The 20,100-nt window shown below is 53.0% G+C and overlaps 1 protein-coding gene and 2 long non-coding RNA genes across 4 annotated transcripts; 1 reads left to right on the top strand and 2 right to left on the bottom strand.

Moving 5' to 3' along the window:
- Positions 1-5,242: 5,242 nt before the first annotated feature.
- On the bottom strand, positions 5,243-7,370 carry LOC121133571. The gene is made up of 2 exons (XR_005870455.1): positions 7,263-7,370; positions 5,243-6,169 (listed from the first exon to the last, which is right to left on the bottom strand). It is a non-coding gene; the product is annotated as an uncharacterized LOC121133571 (long non-coding RNA).
- A 72-nt stretch (positions 7,371-7,442) lies between these two features.
- Positions 7,443-17,267, top strand: Icam1 (intercellular adhesion molecule 1). Of its 2 annotated transcripts, none has more exons than XM_021232125.2 (7): positions 7,443-7,647; positions 10,244-10,504; positions 13,393-13,701; positions 14,209-14,490; positions 15,399-15,656; positions 15,754-16,002; positions 16,181-17,267. In XM_021232125.2, the coding sequence occupies exons 1-7, from the start codon at positions 7,581-7,583 to the stop codon at positions 16,573-16,575; spliced, it is 1,821 nt and encodes a 606-aa protein (XP_021087784.1). In that variant the 5' UTR covers positions 7,443-7,580; the 3' UTR covers positions 16,576-17,267. The 2 variants fall into 2 exon arrangements, with proteins under 2 accessions (XP_021087784.1, XP_005078650.1); XM_005078593.4 differs by having other exon boundaries at positions 16,080-16,391.
- On the bottom strand, positions 16,760-19,821 carry LOC121133570. Its single transcript, XR_005870454.1, has 2 exons — positions 19,183-19,821; positions 16,760-18,839 (listed from the first exon to the last, which is right to left on the bottom strand). It is a non-coding gene; the product is annotated as an uncharacterized LOC121133570 (long non-coding RNA).
- Between the last annotated feature and the right edge of the window lie 279 nt (positions 19,822-20,100).

Genomic DNA, 20,100 nt, shown 5'->3' on the forward strand with positions numbered 1-20,100 from the left:
TGCCACTGCTCAGCTTTGCGCTTTTTTTGTTTTGTTTTTCTTTTCAAGACATGGCTTCTCTGTGTAACAGCCTTGGCTCACTTTGTAGACAGACTGGCTTCAAACTCAGAGAGATCCGCCTGCCTCTGCCTCCCAAGTGCTTGGATTAAAGGCGGCTGCCACCACCTGGCTATATTCTCAGTTAAAAAACAAAGCAGCAACAAAAAAGTTGAACTGGAGAGATGGCTTGGCAGGGAAGAGCACTAGCTGCTCTCCAGAAGACCGTCACAGCTGGAGTCCCAGCATCTACACGGCAGCTCATAGCTGTCTTCAACTTCAGTTCCAGAAGAGCCAGACACCAGGCGCACACATGGTGCACAGACATGACATGTAGACAGAGGACATAAAATAAGAAAAAATAAGCCGGTTAGCAGTGGTGCACACCTTTAACCTTAGCACTTGGGAGACAGAGGCAGGCGGATCTCTCCGAGTTTGAGGCCAACCTAATCTGCAGAGCTAGTTCCAGGACAAGCTCCAAAAAAAGACACAAAAAAAAAGGGGGGGGGGGGGACTTGAAAAAAAATTTCCCTGTGGTATTGGGCATAGAGTCCAGGGTCTTGTGTCTAGGCACTCTAACCCTGAACCCCTCTCCTAGGGTTCCCAGGAACGAGCTGTATCTCCCAAGTACAAAGACTTCTGGCACACACACACAACTGTCTGGTTTGTGTATTTTACTTATTTTTAGCAAAGAACATAGGTTTATAAAGGAAAAGTGAGGGCTGGAGAGGTAGTTCAGTGGTTAAGAGGACCCAGGTTCAATTCCTAGAACCCACATGGCAGCTCACAGCTGTCTAACTCTAGTTGCAGGGGATCAAACCCTCACACAGACAGACATGAAGGCAAAAGCACCAATGCACACAAAAATGTTTTAAGGAAAAAAAGAGTGGGTGGGGCTCCACAAAGAACACTCAGCACTGTCTCTTTAAACTAAGACCAACGTTGACTAGGACTGCTTTCTGTTGGTGTGTGTACAGCCAGACAGCCTCAGTCACACCCTGTGGCTGGCAGCCCTCTTGTTGACAATAACCCTGGATGTGTTGACATTCTAACTAGAAAAACAAAGGCTACAGAAGCCAGAGGCTCTATTGCAGTGCTGGGGAAGCTAAGGCTGGAGGACTGCAGTTCTTTTGTTTTTTGAGACAGGGTTTCTTTGTGTAATAGCTCTGGCTGTCCTGGCACTCGCTCTGTAGACCAGGCTGGCCTAGAACCCACAGAGACCCGCCAGCCTTTGCCTCCCTCAAGGCATGTGCCACCACCACCCAGTGGAGGACTGAAGGCTGGTTTGTAGGAGTCCATAAATATTAGATACAGGATCTGGGGAGCACTCACACAATGCCAGTAAATACCTGCCAAGGTCTTCCTGCTCCTGAAGATGTCACCATGTTCGGGCCACAACCCAAGAGAGAGCGAGCCGGCCCCTCTTCATCATTGTAAGGAGTCATGTCTGCACACCTGAAGCCACTCCCTAAGATGTGCCCACCACCCCAAGTCCACTGGTGGAACAAGATGCCACTACAGAGGACTGCAATTTTTTTCCGAGACATGGTTTCTCTGTGTAGCCCTGGCTGTCCTGAAACTCAATCTGTAGACCAGGCTGGTCTCAAACTCACAGAGATCTGCCCACCTCTGCCTCCCGAGTGCTGAGATTAAAGGCGTGCGCCACCAACGCCCGGCTGAGGAGTGAAATCTTAAGGATAGCTTGAGCTACAGAATAAGGCCAGGTAGGCCTGGTGGCACACACCTGTCACTCCAGCACTTGAGGCAGAAGCAGGAGGAAAGGTTGGAAAAGTCACCCACTCCTGGCTACATAGCTTGAAGCCAGCCTGAGCTGCCACAGACCATATTTCAAAAACACTAAACAGTGCCAGGTAGTGAGTGACCTTTAATCCCAGCACTCAAGAGGCAGAGGCAGTGAGTTCCAGGATAGCCAAGGCTACACAGAGAAACCCTATCTCGAAAAAGGAAAAAACAAACATAAAAACCCCAAACACTGAACAAGAGTGTTCCTGTCATGGACCTTCTCACCTTTGGGGGTTCTTAATATTCTTTAATAAACCTGTTTCCTCTGCTCAGAGACAAAAAAAAAAAAAAAACTAAACACATCTTTAATCCTAGCACTCAGGAGTCAGAGGTATGTAGATCTCTGAGTTCAAGACCAACCTGAACTACAAGTGAGTTCCAGGTCAGCCAGGTTACAAAACACAAAAATTTTCTGGGCATTGGTGGTACATGCCTTTAATCCCAGCACTTGGGAGATAGAGACAGCCTGGTCTACAAAGCAAGTTCCAGGACAGCCAGAGCTGTTACACAGAGGAACCCTGCCTCAAACAACAGCAACACAACATCCCTCTCAACGTCGTACTGAAGAAGCCACTGGAATAAGATGTGTGTGCCGATGTTCGCCCAGTATGTGCTGGACACTACCACTGTCTCTTCCTCTTGTGCAGCTAAAGGAATGGAGGAGGAGAGTCCCAACCTTAGGGGACAGGTGTACCTAGACATACATGCATTCCAACCAACATCAGAACTTTAAGGAAGCAGTAAGACTCACCACCACCCACTGGGTTAAAAAAAAGCCTGAACCTGTCCCTCCACACTTATCCTCCGACAGCTCCACAGGCAAAAGGCATCCTAAGAAAGTGATTCTGTGTCTGGAGTGTACTTTCAAGTCATTAGGTTATAGCCAGGCAAGGCGAATGCATTAGGAAAGTTGAGGCAGGAGGACCAGGAGTTTAAGGTCCCCCTGGGCTACATAGTAAGTCTGAGTCTAGTCTGAGCTACATGAGACGTTGTCTCAAAAGCATGAGGGCTGGGCATGAGGCTCGGCCTGTAGAGTGCTCGCCTACAAGCTACAGCTGTGGGAAATGGTAGTCGGTGTGGTAGTCATGCCTGCAATCCCAGCTCCTGGGTATTGGAGCAGAAGCTGTGGAGTTCCAGGCAAGCCTGGGTACAGAGACCAAGAGTGTATCTCAAAGTAAAGAAATAAAAATAGAGGCTGCTCGGGCTCCAGAAAGGAGGACAAGCCCTGTTGGGACAAGAGGAGAAGCATGGCAGCTGAGGTAGCCGCAAGGTGAAGATGTCCCCACCAGAACTCTCAGCAAACGAGGCTGGGACTTTCAGAGCATTCCTTAGCTTGTGTGAGACCATTTGGCACCAGGGAGGAAGTCATGCCCTTCCTGCAGACTGAGGCACAGGCAGGGGAGGATAACTGCGAAGGAATGTAGTTCTGGAATGAATACCGCTGCACTGAAGCCTGTTGCCGCTCACCTTCCCTCCCCACCTCCCAGGATCTCAGACCTGAAGGGCGGAACTGCCCTGGTCCCTCCCCCATGCCTCAGCAGCTCCGGTTGGTCTAAGAGATGTCCAGTGCACCACCCAGGCAGGGTCTCATATATACCAGCTTAGCTCTAACCTTTTTTTTTTTTTTTTTTTTTTTTGAGGCAGGGTTTCTCTGTGGCTTTGGAGGCTGTCCTGGAACTAGCTCTTGTAGACCAGGCTGGTCTTGAACTCACAGAGATCCGCCTGCCTCTGCCTCCCAAGTGCTGGGATCAAAGGTGGCCACACCATCACCCTGTGCAACTTTTTTTTAAAGTGGTGTTTTGTTTGTTTTAAGACCAGGTCTCACTATGTAGCTGTGGTTGGCCTGAAAGTCACAGAGAAACTCCTGCCTCTGCCTTCCTAGTACTGTATTAAAAAAAAAAAAAAAAGGGCTGGAGAGATGGCTCGGTGGTAAAGAGTTCTTACTGCTATTCCAGAGGACCCAGGTTCAATTCACAGCCATCTGTAACTCTAACTCCAGGGCCCTGATGCCCTTTCTGCCTTTTATGGGCACTGCACACATGTGAAACTCCCACACACGTAAATCATTCACGGTGGTGGCTCCCGGCTTTCATCCCAGCACGCAGGAAGCAGATTCTGACAGATCTGTGAGTTCGAGGCCAGCCTAGTCTACAGAGCGAGTTCCAAGACAGGCAGAGTTACACAGAGAAACCCTGTGTCAAAAAGACAAAAAAAATTATCTTACATTTATGAGTATTTTGCCTGTGTGTATTTGCATGCACTGAGTGTATGCCTGCTACCCGTGAAGGCTTGAAGAGTGCACCAGATTCTCTACAATTAGAGTTATGGACATTTCTCTGGATCAGCAGCAACTGTTTGTTTTTAACAATTTATAGTTTCGCCGGGCGTTGGTGGCGCACGCCTTTAATCCCAGCACTCGGGAGGCAGAGGCAGGCAGATCTCTGTGAGTTCGAGGCCAGCCTGCACTACCAAGCGAGTTCCAGGACAGCCTCCAAAGCCACAGAGAAACCCTGTCTCGAAAAACCAAAAAAAAAAAAAAAAAAATTTATAGTTTATGCCTGAGTGCTCTGTATGTATACCAGCAGCCAGAAGAGGGCGCCAGACCTCATTACTGATGGTTGTGAGCCATCATGTAGTTGCTGGGAATTGAACTCAGGACCTCTGGAAGAGCAGTCAGTGCTCTTAACCTCTGAGCCATCTCTCCATCTTTCCAGGCCCTCTTCTATTTTTTAAAAAAGTCTTGCGTGTGGGCCAAATGTGTGTAGGTGTCTGTGGAAGCCAGAAGACACCATGGGGTCTGCTGGAGCTTGGGTTACAAGCGGCTGAGAGCTTCTGGGTGTACTGGGAGCCGAACCTCGTTCCTCTGGAAGAGAAGCGAGTGCCCCTGACCCCGGGGTGGTCTCTGCACCCTCTAATGTTTTCTCACCACGTCAATTCCTTTTAACCACCAAACACTCTATCCCTGGCTTTAGCTTTCCACATTACCACTAGTCAGAAACTACTCCATATTTTTTTTCCCAATCTGGACAGCTCTTACCTGTAGTCCAGGCTGGCCTTCAACACACAGCAGAGGATAACCTTGAATTCCCTATCCTCTTTCCTCCACGAGGGCTTGGTGCTTGTTCATTTATTTATTTATTTTGGTTTTTTCTTTCTTTCTTTCTTTCTGTTTTTTTGTTTTGTTTTGTTTTGTTTTGTTTTTGAAACACAGTTTCTCTGTGTAGGCCTGGCTGTCCTGGAACTAGATCCATAGACCAGGCTGGCCTCCATGCCCCTGGGACTAAAGGCCTGTGCCACCACACTCTATGCAGTTGAGTGTCTCTAAAAACCAACCCTCCCCCCAAAAAACCCCCAAACAGGTACTCTACTAAGTAGCTACAGCCGCAGAAAGATTATTTTTAAATTATTGTTTTAAATTAATTTTATGTGTGAATGCATCGTCAGCATGTATACCACATGTGCGCTTGCTGCTTGACATGGTGCTGGTAACTGAACTGGATCATTAGCTGCTGTGCGCGCGTGCGTGCATGCGTGCCTGTGCCTGTGCGTGTGTGTCCCTGTTGGTGCCCAATCCGATGAACCCCTAGGACTGGAGTTACAGATGGTTATGAGCTGCCATGTGGGTGATGGGAATTGAACCAGCCCCCAGTTGATGGTTTTTGAAAACAAACTCTCTTGTGGAGCTGGCCTTGAACTCACTGCCCCACCTCCTGAGTATCGCAGTCACAAGCTCAGCTTTAGAGTCACAGGCTCAGCAGTGGAGTCACCGCTCAGCTGAGCATCCCAGCAGGATTTTCCAATATCAGCTCTGGGAACGAAGGTGCCCTGCACACAGTTAAACAGCCTCGTTCTTAGGGCTATAAATGGAAACTTACAGCGCTGGAGGCTCCCGCACAGAGGTAGGGATCAAAAGACTCTCAGTGACACCCCCCGAGAAAGATCCTCTCCGAGGGTTTTACCAGAACTCCCTGAGGTCACCCTGCAACTTACCAAAGTTGTCCCGGGGCAGGGACTGAGTGTCCCCTCCCCAGCCCCCCAAGATCAAAAGATCCCCGTGGAAATTCCTTAGGAATGCCCAGGCTGGGGCGTGGGTTGTGGAGTGTCCCGGGAGCTGCGGCGCGGGAGGAAGAGCAAGTGCGTCCCGACCTCTCCCTTCCGCATCTGCAGCACGACCTCCTGGCCCAGCACGGGTTTCCACGGCAACTGTGCGGGCGTCCCACAACAGGAAGTCTCGGGCGCCGCAGGTCTAATGAAAACCCCCGCGTCAGAAGACTGGGGTTCCAGAGCTCTCTTCGCCCGACCTCGGAGTTCAGGGTCTGCCTCAGTTTCCCTAAAGAAAGCAAAGGTTAAAATGCCGAGCGTTGGTGGTGCACGCCTTTAATCCCAGGACTCAGGAGGCAGAGGCAGGGGGATCTCTGTGAGACCAGCCTGGTCTACAAAGTGAGTTCCAGGACAGCTCCAAAGCCACAGAGAAACCCTGTCTCGAAAAACCAAACCAAACCAAACCAAAAAGCAAGGTGAAGCACGAGGCAGGATCAAGGTCATCCCTAACTACAGAGTGTTTGAGGCCAGCCTGGGCTACTTGATACCCAGTCTCTAGGAAAGAGATGGTGGTGGGGTGAGATGGGAGGGGAAGGGAGGGAGAGAGAGAGAGGGAGAGAGGGAGAGATGGAGAGAAGGAGTTGGGGGGAAGGGGAGGGAGAGAGAGAGAAGGACAGAGCAGGAGAGAAAGAGAGAGAGGGAGGGAGAGAGGTGGGGGAAGGAGAGGGGGAGAGAGGGAGGGAAAGAGAGAGAAGAGAGAGCAGGAGAGAGGGAGGGAGAGAGAAAGAGAGAGGGAGAGAGAGAGCGCGCGCACGCAGAAAGAGAGGGGGAGAGGGCGGGCGAGGCAGAGGGAGGGAGGGGGAAGACTCCGGGGTGAGGACTGGTCCCTCTCTGAGAGATGCCCGTCTTCTTTGCTCTCAGTTTCGCACGCAGCCCGGGAGAGGGTGCGCAGGGCTCCGTGCCACAGACTTCTTCCTTTTGGGGAGCTGTCAAGACGCCCCAGGGGTCAAAGTAGAAAGGGGAAGCGAGGCCGCGGGGGCGGGAGCACTCGTGGGCGGGAGGAGGGACGTCGGGATTGCACGACGCCTCTCTGGCAGGGCTCACCCACGCCGGCTCTGCCCGGGCCTGCCTGGACCGCTGCTCCGAAATCTCCAGCGTCAGCGGGTGTGGTGAGACCCTGGGAGAGGGGCACCTCCGAGCGGATGGCGCCCCAAATGACCCCGGGGCTTCTCCTCACCCCTAGTAAGGCTTGTCTGCGGGGCTAAGGAGGCTTGCCGGAGCCGGGGGTCGGGGCCGCCCTCGAGGGCGCGGCGGCCCCGATGGCTTGAGCTAACCTGGGGGCGCGGCTCCCAGAGGTCCCGAGCCTTCTCGCCTGAACTCACCTTCTGGAGGCCGACACCCTCTCCCTCACCTCACACAGCCCGCCCCAGCTTGTCATTGCTTCAGTTTGGAAACTCCGGGGCGCCGTGGCCAGCGAAGCAGGACCCCCCCTCGGCCAGGGCACATCTCCATCCGGAAATACCGAAGTGGCGTTCCGGAGGGGAAGGCGCTAGGTTTCCGGGAAAGCGGCCCCGCCAGCACCGCCCCGTGGGCCCCCGTGGCCAGCAGCTATAAAGGACGGCGCGGCGCGGCGCGGATCTCAGTCGCGCCCAGTGCTCGTGCCCCGCGGCGCTGCCACCTGCGCTTGCCCCGGCCCTGCTATGGCTCCCTCCCGCGCCAGGCCCACGCTGCCTCTGCTCCTAGTCCTGGTGGCCGTCGTGATTCCAGGTGAGTCCGAGGCGGGGTCGCCTTTAGGGACAAGTCTCCGGACTCCAGGTTGACCCAGACACGGACTACAGCACCGCACGCGGATAGTACTTAGTCTGTTAACGGGAAGTGGGAGTGGAAAGGAAGGGTTGAAAATCAACAGCCCCCAGTGGTTCAAATCCCGCGAATGGGCTGCGGAACACAATCCTGGCTCTGCCTGGCTCTCCCCCTCCCTCTCTCCCCCTCTCCCTCCCTCTCCCTCATTCCCATCCTCTCCCTTTCTCCCTCTCTCCCTCCCCCTCTCCCTCCCTCTCTCTCTCCCTCTCAACCTCTCTCCTTCGTTCCTTCTCTCCCTTTCTCTCTCTCCCTCTCTCCCTCCCTCTCCCCCTCCCTCTCTCCCTCCCTCTCTCTCCCTCTCCCTCCCACCCTCCCACCCTCCCTCTCTCCCTTTTTTCCTGTTTTGAGACTGGCCTTGAACTCCTGTCTTCATGGTCCCTTCTCCCTCCAGCCTGGGATCTCAGGCTGGGGACACACTACTCCTCTGTAAACTTGTACATTTAGAACCTGGGATCCTAGGAGAAGGCACTGGGAACTGTGGTCACAGCCCTTGTCATGGGGCAGTCAGAATGTGGCCCGGGTGGGGAACAGATAGTAGGGGACCAGCCTCTGCTGAGCTGAGTCTTGAGGCCCAGTTCCCTCCCCACAGATGCCCTGTTCCTCATCCTCACCCCTGGGGAAGTCCAGGCTGCTTCTGCACGGGGGAATTCCAGGGTTGGTGTACTCAGGAGCCAGAGGCTGAGAAGTGAGGTGATTCAGGACTCCCCACAGCAGCCCTCCCTTGCTGAAGCCTAGGGGCAGCGCCTGCTGTCCTCCAATGACAGGAAGGTTCCCAGCTCCTTCAGCCGCTCACAGGAGGCTTCTGATCTGGACTCCCAGAATCAAGGGTTCTCCATGGGACCAGAATAATCCCAGAGGTGCCTGAGAGAGTCTCCAGAGGGGATACCTGCAACCCAGACTGCTAATCACAGCACTGGAATCTTGGGGGGTGTTTTACCTCCCTCCCCAGGGTCTCTCTGTGTAGCCCTGGCTGTCCTGGAACTCACTCTGTAGACCAGGCTGGCCTCAAACTCCAAGGGAGAAAGGTCCTTCTCCCTCTGCCTCCTGTGTGCTGAGATTAAAAGTGTGCACCACCACTCCTGACATTAGGGACACATTAGCCGGGCATTGGTGGCGCACACCTTTAATCCCAGCACTCGGGAGGCAGAGGCCAGCCTGGTCTACAGAGCGAGTTCCAGGATAGCCTCCAAAGCCACAGAGAAACCCTGTCTCGGGAAAAAAAAAAAAAAAAAAAAAAAGATCACGCTAGCTAAGGCTACACAGAGAAAGCCTGTTTCGGAAAAAACAAACAAACAAACAAATAACCCAACAGCTATTCTCTGGGGCTGGGGCCCAGTGGGCAGGACACTTGCCTCGCAGGCATGAAACCCTGGGTTCCATCCCTAGCACTGTATTAAACTGAGTGTGGTAACATGCGTCTGGAGAGGTGGCTCAGCGGTTAAGTAGGAGCTACTCTCACAGAGGGCCAGGGTTCTGATCCCAGGACCCACACAGTGGCCCACAAAGCCTATAACTCCAATTCCAGGGTTATGATAGCCTGTTCTGATCTCTGCTGGCACCTGTATGCATGTGCCCTGCCCCCACACTCACACAGGCACACACACACTCACACCACACACATATACACTCACACCACACACATATACACTCACACCACACACATATACACTCACACCACACATACACACCACACACATATACACTCACACCACACACATATACACTCACACCACACACATATACACTCACACCACACACATATACACTCACACCACACATACACACCACACACATATACACTCACACCACTCACACCACATTCACATACACTCACACCACACATACCACATTCACATACACACTCACACCATACACACACACTCACACCACACACACCACACACATACACACTCACACCATACACACACTCACACCACACACATACACACCACACACACATACACTCACACACACAAAAATATTTATTGGTTTTTCTTTCTTTTTTTTTTTTTAAAGGCAGGGTTTCTCTGTGGCTCTGGAGGCTGTCCTGGAACTAGCTCTTGTAGACCAGGCTGGCCTGGAACTCACAGAGATCCACCTGCCTCTGCCTTCCAAGTACTGGGATTAAAAGCGTGTGCCACCACCTTCCAGCAATACATATTTTTTTAAAAGAAAGGAAAACGCAGTACTTGGTGTTTGGGGAGGGGCATTCCTGGAGGGAAGGCTACCCTTGGACTCTATATGTAGCCCAGAATGAGGTTCAACTCCTGATCCTCCTGCCTCTACCTCCTGAGTGTTGGAATTACAGGTGTGTGTGTGTACTATGCCCAGCCCCACCCCCACGCCCCTCAGTACCCATAATTAGTTATCTGGTGTACTCAAGCATGGCTGCCTCCTGCAGTGAGGGCAACATTGTCTGGCTCAAGGCTGCGTCCCGCATGGGTGAGTCAGCCTCTCCTCTCTCTCCTCTCCTCTCTCTCACCTCTCCTTTTCGTTCCAGGGCCTAGTGGTGCTCAAGTGTCCATCCACCCCAAAGAAGCCTTCCTGCCTCGGGGCGCATCCATGCAGGTGAACTGCTCTTCCGTCTGCAGCGAGAACCTCAACCTGGGCTTGGAAACTCAGTGGCCCAAAGTAGAGCTGGATCGTGGAGAAACCTGGAAGCTGTTTGAATTGAGTGACATCGAAGAAGACAGCAGCCCACTGTGCTTTGAGAACTGTGGCCCCATCCAGTCTTCAGTCTCTGCCACCATTGTGGTGTACTGTGAGTGACAGGGTCAGCGTGGGGTTTGGGGACACCCACTGGGGTTGCGGCAGCTGACACCAGGAGCCAACCTTGGGAAAGTCCCTGCCACTTAGAGATCTCTGTAAACTTTTGCCAGGAGATTGTACCACAGGAATTTAGAATGTTTCAGAATGCCACCATTTGATGCTTGGATTGTTCTGTTTTGTTTTGCCTTTTAACTGTACTCTATTGTTGATTATTTCTAATGTTTTGGTTTTTAAAAATAATGTATTTAAGTTAAACAGTGGTGGTTTTAATTCCAGGACTTAGGAGGTTGAGGCAGGGGGATCTCTGTCAAATCAATGCCAGCCTGGTCTACAATAAGTTCCAGAGTAGCCAGGGCTACACAGAGAAACCCTGTCTCAAAAAACCAAACAAGAGAAATATATTTGGTATTTTATGCACATTGGTGTTTTGCCTTTATGTGTATCTGTGTTAGGGTGTCAGTGCCTAGGAACTTGAGTTACAGACAGTTGTAAGCTGCCATGTGGTGCTGGAAATAGGACAGGTCCTCTGCAAGAGCAGTCAGTGTTCCTAACTTCTGAGCCCTCTCTCTAGCCACAGTCTTTTGTTTTTGTTGTTGTTGTTGAAGACAGGGTCACATGTAGCTCTAGCTGGCCTTGAAGCACCAAGATCATAGGTGTGTGCTTCCAAGCCTGGGTTGGACGTCAGTTCTTTACACAAGATATGAATGTGTCCTGCTACCTCCACAGTCTTGGGAATCATTGATGCGTGGGTCCTTCCCACAGGGAATGGGTCAGGCTCTAGGGCTGTTTTGTCCCTTTGGGTTGAGGATGGAGTCACCAGGACTTGGCACTTGGTCAGGTATGCGTTTTGACACTGAGCTCTACCCCCAGTCTGTAGTGCAGCTGTATTTGAAGGTCAAACATTTACAAACCACTCAAAGATAGTGGACCAGAGACATGGCAGGATAGCTTGGTTTGGACATACCATGGAATAGTATGCTTCTGTATAAAAGCATGCAGAAGCGTCTTCCTGCCTGGAGGAATGTTACACCTCAGAAGGAAATGGGTGCTGAGGAGGAGTGCTGTGACAGTTTCTGTATTCGGGAGCAGTGGGGGCAGAATGAGGCAGGTTACCTTTATACATGGAACCCAGGGCTTGACATGCTGGGCTAGCACTGACCACCAGACCACCTCCCAGCTTCTCTGGGTTTTCTAGGCAGGGGGTCTTCCCCAGAACCTTGCTCCTGCACCCTCTCTGGGCAATTCCAGGCAGAGGCTCTACCCAGTTGGCTTTGATGTTGGAATTGGAATTGGCACCGAGGAACTGGGTAACCATTGGGCACTTAGCATCTTGGTTTATTTGTTGACCGTGTCTGCTTTCCTCAGACTGCTCTGATACAGGGAAGCCTAATGGTGTCAGGACAAAAGCCCTATGTGGTTTGGAGGATGTGGGCTTGTGTGTCAGTGCTGCCCTGGAGGGAGGGAAGTCCCCAAGCATTCCTGGTGGCCTTAGGAAGTACCTCTGAAGAGCTTTTCCAGGGTACCTGATCTTGGAAGCCCAGGCTACGGCTGGACTTCTGTCTTTGCTGCATTTCTGTAGCTGTCACTTTGACTGTTCAGCTGTGCCTTAATTTCTGCTCTGTGAACACAGTGAGCCAGGTGTGGGGGTGGTATGCCTTTAATCCCAGGGCTTGGAGGTAGAGTTCAAGGCCAGTCTGGTCTGCATAGTGATTTCCAGGTCAGCAGGGGTCGGGAGGGCACTAAAAGAACAACCAAAAACCCCAGCTGGGGCTGAGGGTGCTCCAGGCAGAGGGGACAGCCCAGAGCAAGGCTGGAGTAGGAAACTACAGCCTAAGGGCCGCACAGGGAATCAGGCACTAGCATTTTCTCCCTTGGGAGTCAGGGAGCCAGGAAGGGTGTGGAATGGCCCCCGGATCTGAGTGACAGAAAGCTGGCTTACCAGAAGCTGGACAGCCATTGGCATGTAGCCACAGCCTGCCTGCTTGCTGCGTGTGATTGCAGCATCCACGATGGGAAGGACAAACAAATATTTGAGGAATGGAGCAACCAGGACTTGGTGAGAGACTGCAGCTCAGAGTCAAGAAGGAAGATGAGGACCCATGCCCTCCCCCCATGACAGGGAGGCAGCTCTGTAGCTGTTTGGGGACTTGGGTTTGAAAGGACCTCAAATTCTACGAGTTGTATGTTTTAATTTTTATTTATTTTGCATGTGAAGGGGGTGTCACATGTGTGTGGATGTCAGAGGTCAACTTTTACAAAAAGATTCATTGTTATGTTATGTGTGTGGCTGTTTTGCCTGTAGTTAAGTCTGTACACCAAGTGCCTACCCTGTGCCTGAGGAGGCCAGAAGAGGGCAGCAGATTCCCCAGGATTGTGAACCACAATGTAGATGCTCTGTCCTCTGTGGAATTGATTCTTTTTGTTCAACCTTACATGGGATCCAGGGATTAGACTCAGGTATTCAGGCTTATGTGACAGGCACTTTTATCCACTGAGCTGTATCACTGACCCATTTTCATTTAAATTAATCTTATTTTATTTGTGGGACTGGGGATGGAATCCAGGGCCTTCCTCCTGGTAGGCAAGGCCTCTAAGACTGGGCCACCACCCCCTCTGTCCTGAGGGGTCAGATCAACCTGTAGCACACACTCATTTGCCCCGTGTTCTGCTGATAGAATTTGGAGTTTATTTCCACCTCTCAGATATTGCTTCTGGGAATGGTTATGGTCCCTGTGCAAACACTCCTGGCCTCCTCCCTAGCTTTCCCCAAAGCTCTCTGCATTCCTGGCTGCTTAGGTGGTAGGGTGTGTTTTGGTGAGACTGAGGGTGTGTCCTCATCGGCCCAGCTTACGGGATCCCCAACCCCCTGTCTCCCTGCAGCGTTCCCGGAACGTGTGGAGTTGGACTCACTGCCCACCTGGCAGCCTGTGGGCAAGAACCTCACCCTGCACTGCCGTGTGCATGGTGGGGCACCACGGAGCCAGCTCTCCGTCATGCTGCTCCGAGGGGAGGAGGTGCTGCACCCGGAGCCGGTGGACTCCAGGAACCCCAAGGAGATCACAGCCACGGTGCTGGTGAGCAGAGATGACCATGGAGCCAGTTTCTCATGTCGCGCAGAACTGGACCTCAGGCCACAAGGACTAGCACTGTTCCGGAATGTCTCCACGGTCAGGCATCTCCGGACTTTCGGTGAGGCCCTGGGAAGCAAGGTATTGCTACATACCTTGGGAGTGTGTGCAGGTGCGGGTGGGATTTGGGGGAGAAGCCCACCCCTGTAATGGGGGTGAGGTGCTGAGAAAATGGTGATCTTGGTAGTGGAAGTTTTGGGACTGCCAAGGTGGCTTGTTGGGTAAAGGGTTTGCATCCAAGCTAGATGCAAACTTCCAAAGGAGAAAACTGACTCCTGAAAGTTATCCTTTGACCTTCACAAATGAATCTTGCACAGGTGTACACAGTAAACACATCAAATGAATAGAAAGAAAAAAGGGGTTTGTGGGTGGCCAGTTTTTTTTTTTCTGAGACAGGGTTTCTCTGTGGCTTTGGAGGCTGTCCTGAACTAGCTTTTTGTAGACCAGGCTGGTCTCGAACTCACAGAGATCCACCTGCCTCTGCCTCCTGAGTGCTGGGATCAAAGTGGTGTGCCACCACGGCCCGTGGGGGCCACAGCTCTTACTCATGCCTGTCTTCTCTCTTAAGATCTTCCTGTGACCATCCCGAAGCTAGACTCCCCTGACCTCCTGGAGGTGGGCACCATGCAGAAAGTGATGTGCTCCCTGGGAGGCCTGTTTCCTGCCTCTGAAGCCCGGATCACTCTGGAACTGGGAGGCCGCACACTGACCTCCGAAAGCACAAACCACGGAGACTCGGTGTCAGCCACCGCCTTGGTGTCCTCGGAGCTGGAGGGAACTCAGCAGCTGCGCTGTGTTTTGGAGTTGGCAGACCAGATCCTGGAGGCAGAGAGGACTTTGAGCATCTACAGTAAGAAGGGGCGGGGCCTAGTTCAGAGACAGCTGGAGACTTGATTGGTACCAAGGAGGGTTATTAAAAGTGTAGGGCCCAGGGGCTGGAGAGATGGCTCAGCGGTTAAGAACACTGACTGTTCTTCCAGAGGTCCTGAGTTCAATTCCCAGCAACCACATGGTGGCTCAAAACCACCTTGAATGAGATCTGGTGCCCTCTGCTGGCATGCAGGCAGAAGACTGTATACACAATAAATAAATAAAATATTAAAAAAAAAAGATGACCTTGATCTAAAAAAAAAAAAGTGTAGGGCCCAGTGTAGGGGCACAGGGGCGGGGCTTCAGGGGGCCGTGGCCTGGTGTGGGGTAGCCCATGCGGGAGTCAGGACTGGCACCAGGGGTATGACTAATGCCAGTGAAGTCACTTTCAGGAAGAACTGAGGCAGGGGCTACACGCCTTTAATCCCAGCACAGGGGTGGCAGAGGCAGGTGGATCTCTGTGAGTTCGAGGCCAGCCTGGACTACAGAGCGAGTTCCAGGACAGCCTCCAAAACAATACAGAGAAACCCTGTCTCGAAAAACCAAAAAAAAAAAAAAAAAAAAAAAGAGTTCGAGGCCAGCCAGAGCTACACAGTGACACCCTGTCTCAAAAAACAACAATGTTAGCCGGGCGTTGGTGGCGCACGCCTTTAATCCCAGCACTCGGGAGGCAGAGGCAGGCGGATCTCTGTGCGTTCGAGGCCAGGCTGGACCGATAGCCTCCGAAACAATACAGAGAAACCCTGTCTCGTAAAAAAAAAACAACAATGTTGAAGGTTGGGTCTGACACTAGAGGGAACCTTGGAGTCAGGCCCACCCACACCTGAAGCTGAGCCATCAAGGGCGGGGCTCGCACTGGGCGGGGCTCATGGTGTGTACCGCCCACAGATTTTTCCACTCCGGTCCTGACCCTGAGCCAGCAAGAGGTGTCAGAAGGGAGCCCAGTGACGGTGAAGTGCGAAGCTCAAGGGGGGGCACGGGTGGTTTACCTGAGTGGCGCCCCGCCCGGGACCCCCGCCCCGCAGGTCCAGTTCATGCTGAACGCCAGCGCTGAGGACAACAAGCGACGCTTCTTTTGCTCTGCGGCCCTGCAGGTGGCTGGGCAGGAGCTGTTAAAAAATCAGACCCTGGAACTCCACGTGCTGTGTGAGTGGGGCTGCGGGGTGGTGACTGCAGCCCCCTAGATCCCCAGGTGCCCCCTGAGCCCTCCCTGATCTGTGTCCTCACACTGTCCTTTCTCCAGATGGCCCCCGGCTTGACGACAGGGACTGCTTGGGCAACTGGACCTGGCCCGAGGGGTCTCAGCAGACTCTGAAATGCCAGGCCTGGGGGAACCCAGCCCCCAAGCTAACCTGCAGCCGGAGAACAGATGGAGCCCTGCTGCCCATCGGGGACGTGAAGACTGTCACACGGGAGATGAACGGGACCTATGTGTGCCATGCCGTGAGCTCCCATGGAAATGTCACCAGGGACGTGTTCCTGACAGTGCTTCGTGAGTGTCCCAGGGCTGGGTGACTGGTGGGCAGGGTGCCAGTCCTCAGTTCTTACCCTTCTGTCTCTACAACACAGATCACGATCCCAAGAGCTGGGCCGTCATCATCATTGTGTTAACAACACTGGCTATTGTGTGCCTTGTGGGGGTCCTGACTGTTTACCTTTATAACCGCCAGAGAAAGATCAGGATATACAAGCTACAGAGGGCACAGGAAGAGGCCATGAAACTCAAGGACCCGCCTCACTGAGCCACAAGGACACCAACGCCTCCCTGGACCCCCCCTGCGGGCAGCAGCGGACTGCTGCTTTTGAACTGAAGGGTAGACAGATAGCGTTTACCCTCACCCACCTCTTCAGGCTGTGGCAAGACAAGATGGTGACCTGGGGGTGCACCAATCAGACCTCCTCAGCCTCACACTTGTGGCCTCAGGACTGCATGGAGAGGACCTCACAAGATCAAGGGCGTGTTTCTGTGACATGGACACACCCACAGCCTGGGGGCCTTCAGCCAGGAAATGCTGACCTCATTACCAACTGCCCATGCTGGGGGCCCCTGCCTAAGGAGGAGTGATATCCAATAGACACAAGCAAGAGATGGAACATAAGACTACTTCCTCTGACACAGGAACCTGGGACATTGTCCCCACTCTTCATGATGATGTATTTATTAATTCAAAGTTTTACCTGGGGTTTGGGGATGTAGCTCAATCGAAGGCCCTGGGTTCGGTCCTCAGCTCCAAAAAGAGAGAAAAAAAGATTTTCCTGCTATTTATTGAGTACCTTGTACAGATACTAGAGCAGTGAGCAGGTGAACATACAGGTTCTTGTCAGGATAGTGTTGCAGGGACTGTATACACAACAGAGCCTGGAAAAAGGTTCACATGGGGCTAGGGTGCCTGTTGGTCAGGATGCTTTTCCCAAAAGAGCCGTCACAAGAATACTAAGTGGTCTAACATGGATCCCTGCTTGTCGGCCTCTCTTGGAGTCCTGTCTCCAGCACCATCAAGAGTAACCACGTCTTCACCTACATGCATTCCTATCTTTGCTCCCGGGCAATCACCACACTCAAATGTGGATGCCCACGCTTGGCAGCGTGAAATTGTGGTCAATCCCTGCGTGCCCCTGCCTAGCTCCACCTCGAGCAGAAACCCTGGAAGAAGATTCGGCAACCACTTAGGAAGGTCCTGCCAGCTGGGGGGTGGGCACAAGCCTCCCAACTCAGAAGCCTTTCGTTTGAGTCAATAAAGTGTTATTTTGGTCTCAGCCTCCTGTGAGTTTGAGAATAGGCATCACATCAGTTAGCTAGAGCCCTTTCTAAGTATTCCTGACTCCTCCACTTCCTCAAAGGGTCATCCATTAACCTAACCCTGAGTCTGCAGACTCATTCTTGATTTTGTCTTTTCTTGGTCTTTGTTTCTTAAGACAAAGTCTCTGTGTGGCCCTGGCTGTCCTGGAACATGCTGTGTGGAATGGACTGGCCTCTAACAGAGATCTGCCTGCCTGTCTCCTGAATGTTTGGATTAAAGGCCTGAGCCACTACTACACTCACTGAAATCTATTTAATGAGCTTTTGGGGCTTAAGTGAAAACGAAAGCCCAGTTCGGGAAAGTGCAACGACCTCTGGTTGACTGTGGAGTTTGATGTGTCATTCTGGAGTCCTGGGGAGGCGGTGTCTTCAACAGAGCTGCTGGGCCCACTCTGGGGTGTGGTCAGGGAGCCTTATCTCCAGGGCCAGCTGAAGCTCCCTGGCCTCCGCACCTCAGAGCGGGCTTTGTGTCATGGAGTCTGTCCTGTTCCCGTCACTTTTGCTGGTAGCCGCCTATCCGAGGAGTGGGAGCCCCCAGCACGAGTGGATGCAAAGCCCTCCCATGCCTTCCGGGACCTCACCGCCTTTCTTAGTGCATTTAAGCCCGGAGCTGGAGGCTGTGCCTCCCGGGGGCTCGGTGTGGCTTAACTGCAGCCACAGCTGCCCCCTGCCGGTGCGTTCCAGCCTGCGCACTCAGCTGCGGCAGGGAAAGACACTCAGTGGCTCGGGTTGGGTATCTTACCAGCTATTGGATGTGAGGGCCTGGAATTCCAAGGTGCGCTGCGTTGTCACTTGCGCAGGAGAAACGCGCGAAGCCACCGCCAGGATCACCGCTTACAGTGAGGGAGATGGGGGCTCGGGCCGGGGTGGGGTGAGGGGAGAAGGGTGGAGGAACGGGGTAGTTTGCAGTTGCTTTAGGAGGTGACTGCAGGTCTTACCCTCCTTGTCTTAGAACGGCCGAGAAGCGTAATCATGGAGCCTCCTGTCCTAGTGGGCCACAAGTACACTCTACGCTGCTATGTGACACACGTGTTCCCCGTGGGGTTCTTGGTGGTGAGCATAAGGAGAGGTGGCCAGGTGATTTATTTTGAAAGTCTGGAGCGCTTCAACGGTTCAGATCTGGCTAATGTCACTTTGACCTACGTGATGCGGGCAGGACCCAAGGACCTCTGGCAACCACTCACCTGCCATGCACGCCTCAATCTCGGTGGGCTAATAGTGCGCAGCAGTTCTGCACCTGTTATGCTGACGGTCCTCGGTGAGGCACCCTGCAACCTCGGGGAACTGGTGCGGGAGAGGGGATGCTGCCGTTCCAGGAGGGCCCACAGAACAGGCATGGGCTCCACTCTTGGGAGGTCCTCAGACCTCATTCCTGACTTTCACTTCCGCTCCCAGCTTTGAGCCCAGCCTCCAAAGCCTTGGCTTCTGCCTCCATCGCAGCCCTGGTGGGGATCCTCCTGGCTGTGGGGGCTGTCTACGTGCGCAAGTACCAGGTTGTGCAGACTCGGTTATAAACGGGTGTTCGATGCCTAACAAGAGGGAGAAAGAAGAAGCCCAGAGCAACGAATTCAGATACTCTTGTTAGATCAATAAAGCCTTCTTCCTCAGTCTCTGTCCTATGGTTCTTGGAGGAAATGGTTTCCTTTTTAGGGGACTCCCGCTTTCTCCAAATTCCTTGTCTAGGGGCTGAAGATTTGTAGCTCAGGGGTAGTCCGTTTGCCTAGCCTCGGTTTCAATGCCTGGTACCCGAAACAACACTTGTGTGTCTCAAGACACCTGTACAAGACCGGCCTGGAGCCCCAGAACCCGAGCTCCTCTCCGCATAGTGTTTTCCCCGGATTTATCCCTGCGGGTTAGAACGGCTAAACTGACCTCCTCTCCAGGCCCCGGGGTGTGGGGAGGGCGGACTCTTGATATGGCTTTTCCTGATTGGCTCCGCGGATACACACCACAGCTCTGATTGGAAGGTAAGTTTTCCTTCCTACCTCCTTTTCCACTACAGATCTTGCGCGTTACTAACGGAGATCAGTGGGTGGAGCTAGGCAAGAGTACCCCGGGGTTACCATTAATGAAGAGGGAGGGGGAGAAAACAAGATTGGGCGGGGCCTCCTGCGCGGAGTAGAGGAAGCGGATACCTAGAAAGGAAATCTAGCATAGCAACAAGTTAGGGATGATTGGCCAGGCCACAGGGGCTGTCACAGACTTCCACCCTGTCAACGTGTTTGAGGTCACCGAGCCAGGTATGCTAGTGGGGAGGGGTGCCAAAGCTTGGGGACATAGGCGAGGTCACAAGGGTCATCAATTGATCTCAGGTCCAGCTTGGATTGCAGAATCTCGCACTGGTTATCCAGCAGAGGCTGCGGTGCCAATGGCGAGGAACGCGCAGATGATCTCCTGAGTGACTCGGTTCACAACAGCATTGTAGACACATTCCCGCTGCACCCTGGGTAAATACAGATCAGGTGCCGGAGCCGACTCTAATTTAGACGCCCGCGAACGCTGCGCACACGCACACGTGTCCGCGACTCGCAGGCACTTGATCCCCTCCTCCTTCGCCGCGTGCGCGGAGGAGGTCTTAGGGGCGTGGCTCCCATTCTCAATCTGCTGGAGGTCAAAGCGAAGCATCAGTTAAGGGAGGCATCCCTACACCCTCCTCTTAAAACCACCTTTTCGGCATACTACGACTCCCCAAGATTCTACAAGCAACCCCACCTGCTCCAAGGGGCGCTGCTGGGAGAGGCAGAAGATGGGCGTGGCTTGGAGCCCAAGCGCGTTATCCCAGAATCTATA

The sequence above is a fragment of the Mesocricetus auratus genome, unplaced genomic scaffold (assembly GCF_017639785.1).
Source record: "Mesocricetus auratus isolate SY011 unplaced genomic scaffold, BCM_Maur_2.0 Super-Scaffold_100022, whole genome shotgun sequence".
Lineage (NCBI taxonomy): Eukaryota > Metazoa > Chordata > Mammalia > Rodentia > Cricetidae > Mesocricetus > Mesocricetus auratus.

What these genes read in the sequence shown, in the direction of transcription:
- Icam1 (XM_021232125.2), top strand. Translation starts at nt 7,581, where the DNA reads ATGGCTCCCTCCCGCGCCAGGCCCACGCTGCCTCTGCTCCTAGTCCTG. An exon ending in GGTGGCCGTCGTGATTCCAG is followed by an intron (nt 7,648 to 10,243) that starts GTGAGTCCGAGG and finishes TTTTCGTTCCAG; the next exon opens with GGCCTAGTGGTGCTCAAGTG. An exon ending in TGCCACCATTGTGGTGTACT is followed by an intron (nt 10,505 to 13,392) that starts GTGAGTGACAGG and finishes GTCTCCCTGCAG; the next exon opens with CGTTCCCGGAACGTGTGGAG.